This window comes from Borostomias antarcticus, assembly GCF_949987555.1.
Source record: "Borostomias antarcticus genome assembly, chromosome: 21".
Taxonomy (NCBI): domain Eukaryota; kingdom Metazoa; phylum Chordata; class Actinopteri; order Stomiiformes; family Stomiidae; genus Borostomias; species Borostomias antarcticus.
This window is the reverse complement of record NC_140254.1, coordinates 17,985,062-17,999,951: the sequence shown is the minus strand read 5'-3', so window position 1 is coordinate 17,999,951 and position 14,890 is coordinate 17,985,062. Positions and strand designations below refer to the sequence as shown.

General features: G+C 46.0%; 1 protein-coding gene across 1 annotated transcript; it reads left to right on the top strand.

Moving 5' to 3' along the window:
- Positions 1–1,071: 1,071 nt before the first annotated feature.
- On the top strand, positions 1,072–9,344 carry zc3h12ab (zinc finger CCCH-type containing 12Ab; the record flags this gene model as incomplete). The annotated part of the gene is made up of 5 exons (XM_084455026.1): positions 1,072–1,448; positions 5,275–5,414; positions 7,609–7,843; positions 7,990–8,090; positions 8,404–9,344. The coding sequence occupies 5 exons, from the start codon at positions 1,072–1,074 to the stop codon at positions 9,342–9,344; spliced, it is 1,794 nt and encodes a 597-aa protein (XP_084311152.1).
- Positions 9,345–14,890: the final 5,546 nt, after the last annotated feature.

Sequence of the window (14,890 nt, the reverse complement as noted above, 5' to 3'; positions counted from 1 at the left end):
TGTGTGGGGATGTAAGTTGTTTCTCTATTTCTATTTCTGAACATTGAATTGGTAAAAAAAGAACAACAAAAAAACTTCCAAACATTGCAGAAAGGGGGAAAATCCCGGACTTCCTCGTAGCGACGCACCAACTCGTGCTTCTCCATCAGTGATGTCACCTGAAGAGAAGCTGTTCGTCGAGCTCGTATATTATTCCGTCGGCAGACCGGCAAGACACGAGACTAGACACAAGAAGGACACTCACTTATCTTTAAAAACTCGGAGGAGAAGACAACAGTTTAGGCTACTGGGTTTTTGATCAAACGACGTTTCGCGTAAAGGTCCACTGTAAGTAAAACTGAAACTTTTATTCATTCAACGTCGAGCGCGTAGAAAGCAGACCAGGTGTTTCATAGGCGATCTAGCACGAGTATGCTAGACTACTGCTTCAATTCAGATCGAGTGAAGTGTAGGCTATAGGCCTAGGATAGTTTAATATGTTCAGATAAACGTTATTGGAAATATGCATCCTTTTCCGGGAAATTTGACGACGAATAAGCTAAACCTGAACTGCAATTGTATCTCCTTGGGAGGGGATACTAGGTCTACATAGCCTAATTTAAATTTCATGATTTCTGATTTTGACTTAATTTGACACAACATCACCTGTCTTTATTTCTGACTATTCTAAAGTATTTTTTATTGTGGGATTTAATACCAAATTAAATTACGGAGATGAGGTTTATTCACGTGCTGTCATTGAACTGGATAATCAAATTGGAATGCTGTCTTGTAGTTTTTTATGAAGTTGATTGCATTGATCTAATCTTTCATTGTTTCAGTCATGTAAGCTACCTGGCTCTTATTGTATAATGTGTTTTCTAAACAGGTATGTTACATCACATTGGAGTACAGCCCAAAAGAGAGGGAGAGATGAATGTTGACGTCGGCCTTATTCCAAAGCTGCACACACAAGCGTTTCAAGTCTTTACATGGAATGAACTTCCCCACGCAGGCTGTTTGAGCTCCACGGAGCCCAACACACCTGTATGGTTGTCCACTTTCCCAGCAGTCCAGGATACCCAGCCCATCATGGAGAGAATGAACCCCCGCCAGAATCGTCCCTCAGCCCCCCCAGAAGAGACGGAGGCCCCCGCAGACTCGGTAGAGGCTCAACTGGACTTCTTCCGCAAGCTGGGCTACTCCCCAGCGCAGGTCCGCTCCGCGCTCCAGAATCTGGGCCTGAACCCGGACACCAACAGGGTTCTGGGCGAGCTGGTGAGGAGCGGCGCCAGCCCGGGGGAGGGAGGGGGACCCCTGGGCGTGATGGTCCTGGTGCCTCGGAGGGACAACCCGGCCAGGACCTCCGTCAGCCTGCCGGTCAGCGCCGCTCCGGGCAGGGAGGAGCCCGGCGACGACGGAGACGCCCTGAGACCCATCGTGATCGACGGGAGCAACGTAGCCATGAGGTGGGTAGAGATACAGCTGAGCTCTCCAGTCAGGAAAAACTGCAGTAGAGTGCAATTACTTTTAGTGTTGAATAGCTGAACAAATGAAATCTTTCGCTTTTAATTTCTAGCTCGTGATATGGGAGTGTTTTGGGGGAGGGAGGGGATTCATGCCAAGGGCTTTGATCTGGATTAAGTGAATTGAGGAGGATATCATCTTGTTTTTTGAGGAAGAGCGATCTCTAGGTCACTCTTGAATGACGGATGACACAGTAAATTCCAGAGACATGCAAAATTAAAACAACTGAAAAAGTATTTTTGTTGGCTGTTGATGTAGCCAGGGCGTGGCCTACCTGGACATTGGTTCTGCTGTCGATGTAGTGTACAAGGGGGTTCTCTGCTGATGTATGTGTAGATTTACAGTAATGTTCTCTGCTGATGTACATGTAGCTCACAGTGGTGTTCTCTGTAGTTTACAGTGGTGTTCTTTTACAGGTATTTATGTATTATGTATGTTTAATGCACACAGCACACTAAATTACACATTGAAAGCAAACCGGAAGAAGCAGAAATGCATTTTCTCCATGAGTTTAATCCCAAAAAAATTAAAGTATTAAAAGAGGTGAGTCTGGCGACTTCTTAGGGTGAAGTGAAGAAGAGGCCCCAAAATCTCCATAATAACCGTTCAGATTTCCCCTCATACATGAGCTAAAAACTTGAAAAGTAACTCTTGCATTTGCTCAGCCCTGGAAAAAAAAATCAATCACTCAGCTATCACTGTCAGCAACACCAGTCAGGGGACTCTGCCTGAGGGTAGTCTGAACTTTAATCCCCCACCTCCACACACACACACACACACACGCACACACACGCGCACCTTCACAGTTTGCCTTCTTCCCATGTGATCCGCACAACCAGACACACCTGAGCAGGCATGTCTTGGCCTCTCCTCTGCTCAGGTATGCAAATCTCAACCTCATGCAAATCAGCGTTTCCCCCTTTCTCTCCTCAGGGGCCTGTGCTGTTTATAGAGAAATGGCTCGGGTTCAACTGGAACAGGCCTGACTGCATTTTATAATCCGTCTGGCCTTCATGGCTGCACCTCTCCTTCCAGCAAACCTGCCTCAGAGCTGAAGCACGTTGATGAGGAGGAGGACAGCCTCACGCACAATTACCTTAACTTATTATTAGTCTGTCTCACCGGATGTAGGTTTTGGGGATAAACCCTGTCATTAGTTTATTACTGGGCAGTCAGTGGCAACGGAAGATTTTCTTTCTAACAATAACAACCTTGCAACCGCTCTGCCCAAGACGAGTGTGATCGGTTTAAAGGAATTTGTTTTTTCCACCCCTATCCCGAATGGTATAGAGTCCAGCCAGACCTTTCTCCAGCATTACTGGCACAGCATTACTAGCAGAGGCTCTGACATGTGACGGTCTGCTTGAAAGAGGATGTATTGTTGTTTCACTTGGTTCCACTCAATGTATGTTTAACACACAGGTTGTGTAACATATGACTCACAATCTTACCCGATATCATCTCCAGCTAATATGGGTAAGCTAGAGTAGAGGCCCTGGCGAAGTTCCTTCACATCTTTACACTTCAGGGACTGTGCTAAGACAAAGGGCCTTTTGATCCCTGGAGGATTTACAGCTCTCCAGATTCACACTATCCAGGCATAGCCAGGAAGGGGGGAGGGCAGCGACTGTTGTTGCAGAGGAAGATGAACTCATGAAGCAGCACGGTGGCTCAGTGGTTAGCACTGTCGCCTCACAGCAAGAATGTCCTGGGTTCGAATCCCGGTCGTTCCAGGTCCTTTCTGTGTGGAGTTTGCATGTTCTCCCCGTGCCTGCGTGGGTTCCCTCCGGGTACTCCGGCTTCCCCCACCATCATAAAGACATGCAACGTGTGAATGTGAATGAATGTTGGTGGTGGTCGGAGGGGCTTATTGGCAGCCACGCTTCTGTCAGTCTTCCCCAGGGCAGCTGTGGCTGCAGATTTAGCTGACCACCACCGGTATGACTGTGTCTGAATGAATACTGGACTCTGTAAAGCGCTCTGGGTATCATGAAGGGCGCTATCTAAATCCAACTTGATTGATTGATTGATTGATTGATTGATTGATTGGTGAAGACTCTGAAATTAGCATTAAAAGCTGTGTTCCTGTAAATGTTACACTGAATCATAGACTTGTTAGGGTGCAGTCAGAGCCAGCCGCTCCACCTCCTGAGCTATATGCCGCATATTTTAAATATATGCTTTACGGTGTTTACTAACCCGACACGCGACACTTGGTTTGGAGTGAAAGAATGTGAGCTTATGGACATACAGGATAGTCTCACGAGGTTGGAGTTTTGCAGGAAGCAAACCAAATGCCAATGTATTTTCCTTTGATCCTAAAGAATGTCTTATCACCTCTGGGTAAAAACCCGGGGCTGGCTCTATTGGGAAGTTGTGTTCTTATCTCATGTGTTTATCTGTTATGGTGTTATGGTTCAGGCTGTAGCCCTTGAGTTGCTATCTTGGTTTCTCCATCATTGGTTATGAGTAGCTCGCTAACACACGTCTGTTGTAGCTTCTGGTTGATGTAGAACCTAATTGTACTGATTGGGCTGCTAAGATACAGCAGGGAGACACTATTCCCAGAGGCCAGAGCGATGATCAAGTATGGCATTTGACTGTCTGATTATTTGTCACCGTTAAGGAATTTGCACTGCATATGTTCAGATCCGTGTAGCTTAAGTAGCTTTTGTTTCCTGTGTTCAGGTATTGTGGAGAGTTTATTAACACAGTGTGTCACTGTTAACACAGTGTGTCACTGTCTAGACTTCAGACCACTATAGGGAATTTCAAGTTATGGAATGGGCTTGGGCTGTTACACCTCAACGTAAGAAGCTTGGTGTTTACATTTTTTTTGATCATTCAATCAATATCAATCAATATCCTTTATTTAACCAGGTAAAAAAAAACTCGTTGAGATTAAAAACCTCCTTTCCAAGAGCTACCTGGCCAAAAAATATTGCACTCGATGTCTTGAGTGCAAGATTGGAGCCCTGATATCTTGCTGCTGCATTCTGCACCTACACCTGTACCTGTGTGTGTACATGCTGATAACCTGGTCTCAGTATACTGCGCTTCACCAGGTTCTTTCTAAGCTGCAATATGCATTCACTGACTTACATAAATAATTTATGGAGTTAAAACCGGAGTTTAAAGTCGCACTGAAATGAAAAAAGCATTCTGTCCCATTTTAGTTCACATAATTGGTCATAGTGTTCACCTATTCAACGATGTATGCCCAAAAAATTACAAAATTCTACTTTTGTTGTAATCTTATATCAAAGTATATAAGATTATACGACATCCACCCGTCAATCAACGCTATCCTTCTATGGAATGTGTCTAAAGTTCTTAAAACCCGTCCACTTGTCAATGTTCCAATCAAATTCCTCTAAACATATGTCGGAAATACGTCAAACTACGGAAGTTCGATGATCTCAAACGTCCGTTTCAGTACGACTTTAAAGTTAATGTTTTTGTATGCAGGGCTTCTTTGCAAAGGAGATCTATCTCAATAGGACCCCTGTTTAAATGAAGGTGAAATAAGCAGCAGCTGTGGGTCACAGAGGAACGTCCCTCCCCTTCGCCCGCACCACAGATACGCTGAAGTCATTGTTATTGCTTTGCTCAACTTCATGATGAGTAACTGTCTGACTATGCCTTTTGTTTTCTCTGTTCCCTGTGTGTGCGTGCGTGTGTGTGCGTGCGTGTGTGTGTGTGCGTGCGCATGTGTGTGTGCATGTGTGTGTGCGCGCATGCATGTGTGTGCGTGCGTGTTACTCTCAGCCATGGGAACAAGGAAGTGTTCTCTTGTCTGGGAATCCAGCTGGCGGTGAACTTCTTCCTGGAGAGAGGTCACCCTAATATCACGGTGTTCGTGCCCTCATGGAGGAAAGAGCAGCCGCGGCCTGATGTTCCCATCACAGGTGAGTGGTCTGGAATGCACCGCCGTGCTGCTCGCTCACACTCAGCGCTCACCGTCACTCGCTCACACTCAGCGCTCACCGTCACTCGCTCACTAGCGCTCATTTATATAGCAGGGTCACAAAGTGCCTCACAGGTACGACAGTTCAAAAATCATAAGAACAATAACAGGTACAAACAAGGACATAAAAACAGAGTTACAGCCACAGGAGGCAAGACCTGTCTGAACACATGAGTGTTATGCTGCTTCTCAAAAGTAATTGTAGCCCTTATCCTACCAGGATTCCCGCTCCCGCCACAATCTGACTGCCGGGCAACATGTAGACATATTTGTTGCTCTATAATTGGTACATAATAAATATACTGTGCCACATTGACGTTAAAAGCATGCATGTGCTTTTAAATGTAATATGACACCTCATTTCTGAGGAGAGGGTTTGCCTCATTTGTCTGTTTTGATTTTGAGGGCTGCCTTGTGGCACAAGTAATGGTTTTGGCACGTAGCTCAAATCTGGGGATGCAGAGAGAGGCTTGTCAAATGAAAGCTTCAGCATGAAAAGAGCCGCCTGTGGAAGGCTGTGGTGAAAACAGCCCCTTCTCTGGAAACTTAGCAGAGCCAGAAAGGGAAACCCCTTCTTTCTATTTCCAAACGTCTGAGCCATTTTTATCTCTTAAACGCCATTCAGTCTACTGATAAGATTCAGGATTTTTTTAATGGTCTTTATAACTTCCTGTGATTTATTAAAAAAAAGAAAAAAAAAGTGTCCTTTCACCATGAGCTGTTTCTAGTTGTAATTTCGATGAGTTTGAAATACTTTCTTGACGTTGACTTGCACCTCTGCCAAACCCTTAATGAGCATGTTTGCTCTACAGTAGGTGCATTGGCAGTTGGCTGTTGTGTTTATGGTTACATTTGTTACCAGTGATGATGAGCAAGAGTGTCTGTTTTGGAAGTATGAATAAATGTTATATAAATGAATAATGGAAATGTACCTGAATGAACCTATTGACTATCAGAGCTGATCACAAGTCTAGCCCTTTAGCCCCGGCCACACTAGTCTGTTGTGTTTGGTCCGTATCCGTCAATTTCAGTTAAATCTCTATGGAAACCATCTGTTGACGGACAGCGTACTGTGGATTACGTGTCTACGGATTCTGTTTCTATCTGATTTGGCGGATTCAAAAGTTTAGAGGAGTAGAACTTTTTTCTGGATGGACGTAGACGTAATCATAATTTTAGTCAGAGAGAGAGCGAGAGAGAGAGGGGACAGCAACAGAGTTAGTTACCTTTCAGAAATCTAACACCCGCATTCTACAGATCCTATTCCATTTCAAAAGGAGAGTGAACGCACTACTCATGTTTTCTGACTGACTAGTGTGGTCGGGGCCTTAGGGGATGTAGATATCTAACATACCTCTGTCAGAGAGATATCTAATGTACCTTGTGTGTCAAATAGAGATATCTATCGTACCCCTTGTGTTTGGTGTGTAGATAGAGATATTTAATGTACCTCATGTGTCTGATAGAGATATGGATGCTCCAGCCACTCGTGTGTGTGTGTGTGTGTGTGTGTGACAAATAAAAGACGTTTGATGTTTGATATCTAACGTACCTTGTGTGTCTGGCGTGTAGATGGAGAGATCTAACGTACCTCATGTTTCTGGCGTGTAGATAGAGAGATATCTAACGTTGTGTGTCTGGCATGTAGATAGAGAGATATCTAACATACCTTGTGTGTCTGGCATGTAGATAGAGAGATATCTAACATACCTCGTGTGTCTGGCATGTAGATAGAGAGATATCTAACATACCTCGTGTGTCTGGCGTGTAGATAGATATCTAACGTTGTCTGTCTGCCGTGTAGATAGAGAGATATCTAACATACCTCGTGTGTCCGGTGTGTAGATAGAGATATCTAACATACCTCGTGTGTCTGCCGTGTAGATAGAGAGATATCTAGATAGAGAGATATCTAACGTTGTGTGCCTGGCGTGTAGATAGAGAGATATCTAGATAGAGAGATATCTAACGTTGTGTGTCTGGCGTGTAGATAGAGAGATATCTAACGTTGTGTGTTTCTGCCGTGTAGATAGAGAGATATCTAGATAGAGAGATATCTAACGTTGTGTGTCTGCCGTGTAGATAGAGAGATATCTAGATAGAGAGATATCTAACGTTGTGTGTCTGCCGTGTAGATCAGCACATTCTGCGGGAGCTGGAGAAGAGGAAGATCCTGGTGTTCACGCCTTCGCGGCGGGTGGCGGGCAAGCGTGTGGTCTGCTACGACGACCGCTTCATCGTCAAGCTGGCCCACGAGTCGGACGGCGTCATCGTGTCCAACGACACGTACCGCGACCTGCAGGGCGAGAGGGCGGAGTGGAAGCGCTTTATCGAGGACCGGCTGCTCATGTACTCGTTCGTCAACGACAAGTAAGTGCCACCAAGGCCCAGTTCTGTTGATATTCTCGCATTGTGTTATAATATTTATATTAAGTGCTATGTATTTAGTATATGGAGCATATTACCCAGAGCTGGCCTATAGAATCTAAATACCCATCATGCACTTCCCCCGTCAGGTTCATGCCCCCCGATGACCCCCTGGGACGCCATGGTCCGACCCTGGACAACTTCCTCAGGAAGGTTCCGGTGTTGCCAAGGAAACAGCAATGTCCTTACGGTGAGGTCACATGTCCTCCGTGGAAACTGACTGAAGTCATGCTCATATGACCCTGGGTATATTTATAATCTGTAAACCGTCCAATACAAACAGTTTAAGCATCCTGGTGTGCCAGCGATGGGTCATGTGAAACAAGGCTTTGCATCATGCAAAACGTAGCAATGTAGCAACATTCGGCCTTGTTCACGCTTGCCTGATGTATTTGAATACAGGATCTCCTCAAGCACTCTTTGGCCTGCTTTCCTGTAGTAGATGTAGCAGGCGTGGATGTAAACCATTTAAAATCTGACTTTATGTATTTTCATGGCTCCAGGAAAAAAATGCACTTATGGTATAAAGTGTAAATTTTACCACCCGGAGCGTGCCAGCCAGTCCAGTCGCTCTCTGGCCGATGAGCTCCGAGAGAGGGCTAGGCTGTCCTCACCGACCCCTAGGCAAGCGCCAGCCAGTCCTGGTCCTGGTCCAGGCCTCTCTCTGGAGGAGGAGATGGCCCAAAAACTCACCCTGGAACCGTGGAGCGGCACTCTGAAGAACGCGGTGGCGGTGAAGGGAGGCCACCGGCCCGCCAGGAGGCCTCCGTCTAAGAGGGACAAGGCCGGGCAGCCGGACCCCTCCTCCCCCCGCGCCGGCTCTTATGAGAGGCTGGACTCGGGGCTGGGCTCCATCGAGAGCCAGGCCTCCTGGGACCCCAGCGAGCGCTTCGGGAACGGCTGCAGGAGTGGCATGTCCTCCCCCGGGGGCTCCAGGCAACATTACTGCCCCCCTAACAACCCGCCGTGCGGCTGCTGCTCCCTGGGGACCAGCGTGGGCTTCCAGCACCGCGGCCCCCAGCAGCACCAGAGCAGGGGCCCCGCCGGCGCCTTCTGCCCCCCCCGCTACGCCCACTACGGGGCCTCGATGTATCCGGCCAGCGTGCACGCGTACGGCCACCCAAACGACTTCCAGCCCGGCGTGGTCCGGCCCTCGCAACAGGCCTATCTGTCCGACCCGTTCGGGGCCTACCCCCAGGCGCTCTGCAGCGGAACCGCCGGGGGGGAGCGGGCGCCCTGGTCCCCCCCCCCTCCTCCTCCTCCCCAGGGTGGAGGCCGGACGATGACCCCCCCGAGGGAGGAGGAGAGGGGGGCCGTCAGGAAGAAGCTGCTGGCCATCTTTAACCCCCGCCTGGTGGACGGGGTCATGGACATGTTCCCTCAGGTGATGGACGCCCAGAGACTGGCCGCTGAGATCGTCACGCTGCAGTCTCAGGGTCTGTAACCATGCCCCACCCTACTGTATGTGCTTTGCCAGGATGTGTTCTTTTACAAAAATGCTTTTGGTTACTGGAACTATGTTCAGAATTTTTAAATTTTTGAATTTTGAATTTTGAATTTTGAATTTTGAATTTTTGAATTTTTGAATTTTTGAATTTTTGAATTTTGATTTTTTTTATCTTTTTGAAGATGTAGAATCTTAGGAGGTGGATTGTTGATGCATATTGTGTCTTTTGTGTAAAGTGTTTTACCCCAGAGGCTGCTGGTTTCTGCTGTGCTTTGAGCTGTGAGGAATTGTCGCAAGGTAACGATGCCCCACCAGATGTGGTGGTGTTGGGTAGCTTTAACTCACCATCAATGTTATGACGATTTTATATTTTAGGATCAAAAGTATGTACCCCTAAGCGGGATATTCTACAGTATATGTGTTTTTATGGCACTGTGTGCCAGTTTATATATAGCTTGGTAATGGCCTACTTAGTAAACACCCTATGGGTCTGAATCACTGTGTTTAATGCAGATCACACAGAGTAGATGTAATCTACACTTATATTAATAAAAACGACATATGAATTAGATTTACTACTGTAGATGTAGACCTGCGTATGAAAATACTGATTCACCTTCATTGTGCACCTTGACTACTATGCAATTATTTTTAACTGTGTATGCTATGGGCAGTCATTGCTGAATGGATAGCTTTAGTACAGTTGAAAAATTATTGACATTCAATGTTGTCAGTGCCATCCAATAAAAGGTACAAAAACACTTTTAAGTTCCTGTTCCTTAATCGACAGCACCATCGTCTGGTGATAGCCGGGGACATGACGTGTCATGTGCGGTACACAGCGCTGTTATGATGTCTTGTTCCTTAAGAGAACAGGGCCGTGTCTCTGCACAGGTGTGGTGATAAATCACTGATTTTCAAAGCTAGTGTATCAGAAGTCCCAACCGGCCAGCACAGACCTGACATTCTCCTCATAGCTATGCGCCCACAGATTTACCACTGGGGATCAGTGTGATGACATATTGACATACTTTTTTTTCTTCCTGTGTGCCCCGATTCCTGTTCTACCATTGATTGTGGACAAGGAATTTAAACTTCACAAATAATGTGTTTGTCCTATTACCCTAGAGGTCAATTTGACCCCACGAACACCTTGAGTGTCACACAAGTTCCAGGGGTTTACTGCTTGTTCAACTGAGTGATGGCTGCTGGGACAAAGCCAGTTTTATGATGTGTTGTTCTGCAGTTTGGGACTATAAATCTTCGCCCAGAAGGAAGACGCTGGAGTTGGCTGGGCAGACGGTGAGATTCGTCATTTAAAATGGAGCCAGTTATTCTCTGTAACTGCCTGGTGTACAGAGATGCCAGGTCAAGCTGTGACTCACCAATCAGCCTACAAGACCATTTAACAACTTGACTTAGTGAATTACACCCTGTGCTTCCCGTCTCGGAAAAGCAGAAAAACTGCAGCTAGCTCAATACTGGAGCGATCATTGAACTTATGGTCTCTATGTTTCCGGTTCATGGTACACACCACAAATAGGGTCTAAGGCCCAAAATAGTGAACGACCCCTTTAAGTAATGTTTTCATGAGTTTGAGTTGAGTTTTGATGACAGCTCGTTTGCATGCCAGAAGCTTAATTTGATATTGTTTGGAAAACAGTGCATGGTCACAGTGGCCAATGAAAACATTCCCAGGAATGCTACTACTACTACTACTACAATTCATTCTCCCACACCTCCTGTCAAAATGTGTTCCCTCCTCTGTGATGGTAGGAAAGGATGAGCTTGCCTCCCTTGCGTAACTAAGCCCTGTATGTATTTAAGGCTAGAACACCTAAAGCAGGCATGACTTCTAGGCCATCCAAAGCATGTTCTGAAATGTTGGAAATTTGCATGTTATGTTGTCAACGTCAACTATGCGGCATCTGTACGTGTTGACGGAACAGGATAGGATATGCCTCTTGCTGAGAAGCAGGGAGCTACTCAGGGTCATTTCTCAGGCAGTCCCTGTGTCAGACATCTACAGTGTAAACCCCTAGCCCCTCACCCCAAGAGTGTTGATTTTAATAATCACACTTTTGAGTTTAATGTCACTGCAGCAGATCAAGCATCAAGTCCTATTGGTAATATATGCATAAAGCCCAGAAAAGCTGCAGCCTTATGTTCACACTTTCACACATAGACCTCAGCAGTTGTGAATATGAGAATCGGCAGTTTTCCGTAGATGTCCCAGATAGATAAATGTCTTCATATCTGGTGTCAGGTTATCCATAGTCTGACATGGTGGAAAGTCGTGCACATGTCGGCTTTCTGAAGGGAATGTACAGAATGAAATGCTCCTTTTCATTTAGCTCTAAGTATTATTTTTTTTAACAGGACCTGAACCCATTGGTGTCGTTTCTGTTCTTCCTCGCTAAACCAGAATCGAGCAGTCACTTATCAAAGTTCACTTTCACACACACACACACACCCGCACGCACGCACACGCACACACACACACACACACACACAGTTGCTTTCTTTCAGGAAGAGGAACAGAACAGTCATGGGTCATGGGCTTTCCCTCTGTCTAAAACTCCCCCAGCCGTCTGACAGGTAGCTGCTTCTGTTCTCTGTTCCCAATGGGCTGTAAAACCATCACTTTATGACATCACAATCTGTGGTGCCAACATGACACATGCCATTATTCTAGATGCCAAATCATGACAAATAAGTGTATTACTTTCATGTTTAAGTTGCAGTCGCCTAATCAAAAGTTTCATTCTGTGCAAAAGCTTTTAACTAACAATCCTCCATTGACAAGAATCAGCTGAGTCATACAGTGGAAATGTATGTGATATGGTTAAAATGTCTTTCTTTCTTTATCAACTTTGCTTTTGGGGGATCATTAATTAGCAGTCTACTGAGAAAATGTGTTGAAACTTAACCACACTGTTATAATCTGATATAAATTGCAGCGGTGGAGAATTTGCAGCTTGAGGCTCAGCCAGTCAAATCAACAGTGTTGTTCTAGATAATTATCTCTGCTTCTTGGAATCAGATTAGCGAAAGCGTTTCGCAAAAAACTTTTTTTTTCTAACAAAAAAACAACCCCCCAGTAATCAAGGCTGTTCTGAGAGCAAAATCTATTCACAATAATGTTTATTTTTACATTCTGAAAAATGATAGTATAAAAATATGAATAATTTAATACAAAAAGAATGGACCACTAGGGCACCTGAAACTAAATGGAAAAATAAGCAAGATTGATCCAAAATGTGACAGATGGTTGTGGGGTCATGTAAGGATATTCCCATGCATGCAGGAACAGGGTGAAGAGCCTTATGCATTTGACTGCTCCTTAATGTATGGCCAAGGATCATTTCATGCCTTGGAGTGTATTTCTGAATTTTAGTCTTGACATGCACGTTTGTCAACATTTCATCTGACACACACTGTTTCTAACCATCCAGGGGGGATTGAAACCTATATTCTTCACCAGGCTCCACGTAAGCTATCATTAGCTACACTAAAAAAACAACTAATCAGAATTGTATTTATTTCACCAAATAGGCCGACAGCTACAAGGAATTTACCTTGGTCTGTTTGTTTATGACGATGCAAAATATAATAAGTGTCAAATACAATAGGCCTACTATAAGATACAATACAATCAACATAAATGTACAAAATATAGTGTCAGTGGGGGTCTCGTGTTGATGAGGCCAGTTGAAGTCTGGAAGAAACTGTTCACTGGTAAATTAGGGTATTGTTCCAAAACACCTCATGCATTCCTAGTCCTCTGACCTACACTGTACTCCTCAGAGAGACCGGAACAGCTGTGCACCTCTTGAGTCTGGTGTGGGTCTCTAGCCTCTTGAGTCTGGTGTGGGTCTCTAGCCTCTTGAGTCTGATGTGGGTCTCTAGCCTCTTGAGTCTGGTGTGGGTCTCTAGCCTCTTGAGTCTGGTGTGGGTCTCTAGCCTCTTGAGTCTGGTGTGGGTCTCTAGCCTCTTCAGTCTGGTGTGGGTCTCTAGCCTCTTGAGTCTGGTGTGGGTCTCTAGCCTCTTGAGTCTGGTGTGAGTCTCTAGCCTCTTGAGTCTGGTGTGGGTCTCTAGCCTCTTGAGTCTGGTGTGGGTCTCTAACCTCTTGGGTCTGGTGTGGGTCTCTAGCCTCTTGAGTCTGGTGTGGGTCTCTAGCCTCTTGAGTCTGGTGTGAGTCTCTAACCTCTTGAGTCTGGTGTGGGTCTCTAGCCTCTTGAGTCTGGTGTGGGTCTCTAGCCTCTTGAGTCTGGTGTGAGTCTCTAGCCTCTTGAGTCTGGTGTGGGTCTCTAACCCTAGTCTCCTGCAAAGCCTTAGACCAAGCGTCAAACTATTAGATCAGATATCCTATGGGTCCAGGGTTGACATAGGCTACCGGCTCCTATATGTGCCTTAAATAGAATAGAATAGGAAGTTTATTTGCCATGTGTAACAAGTACAGGTACATTGGAATTATTGTAATCGTTCCCAAACCGGCTTGGGGGGGGCAGCAATGGTATTGAGAGAATGGTCCATCAGAAAAGACCAGTCATGGGGGGAAGATGGGGGGGGGTTAACTGTCTAGGCAGAGGGGTGGGGTGGGAGGGTAATAATGGGTTGTGTGTGTGTGTGGGGGGGGGGGGGGGTGGGGGGGGGGTCTTACCAGGGAGTGACTGCAGCTGTTGGCTGTTGATCCGTCTCTCTGGCGAGATGGTGTGAACGGGTGGTAGCTGGGGTGTCTTTTGTGATGGAGATCAGATGACCTTCCTGTGGCGGCGTTGGCTGTAGAGCTCCTTGGCTGGGAGCTCCACACCGATGATCTTCTGCGCTATCTTCACAACCCTCTGGATGGCATGTCCGTCGTGGGCGGTGGTGTTGCCGTACCAGGCTGTGATGCCTCCAGTCAGGACCAATACATCCATGGTCAGGACACTCTCGATGATGCTGTGGTAGAAGTTCACATGTGTTTGTGTGCTCATGCCCCATCTCCACAGGCACCTCAGAAAGTAGAGGCGTTGTTGTGCCTTCTTAAGGATGGCCTCTGTGTTGTGTGTCCTGGTCAGGTCATCAGAGATTTGCATCCTTAGGAATTTGAAGTGGCTCACCCTCTCCACTTCCTCCGCGTTGATGATGATGTGTGTGTGTGTGGGGGGGGGGGGGTTCCTCCTGAAGTCCGCATCATCCTTTGTCTTGCTAGTGTTCAGGGTCGGATTGTTGTCTTGAGGGGTCAGGTTGTTGTCTTGACATAGTAAATATACGTCTTAAGTTAACTCTTATTTATTGTACAAGGTAATGTCTTTGTAGTGCAGAGGTACAGTAGCCCACTGGCCTGCAACCCCATCTAGTGAAATATGCTGCCCTCTTCTGGTTGCTCATAAACCAATTGTTGTTGTTTTTCCCCCTCAGATGGACTACACTACCCAAGAACCAATGCTGAGCTATTACTTTCTGCGCAACCTCAGTTCGATACCAAGGCATCTGATGCCGATTTTGTTGTCCCTGTACTGTATCGTTAGCTAGGCTAGCTGTGCAAATGTTATATG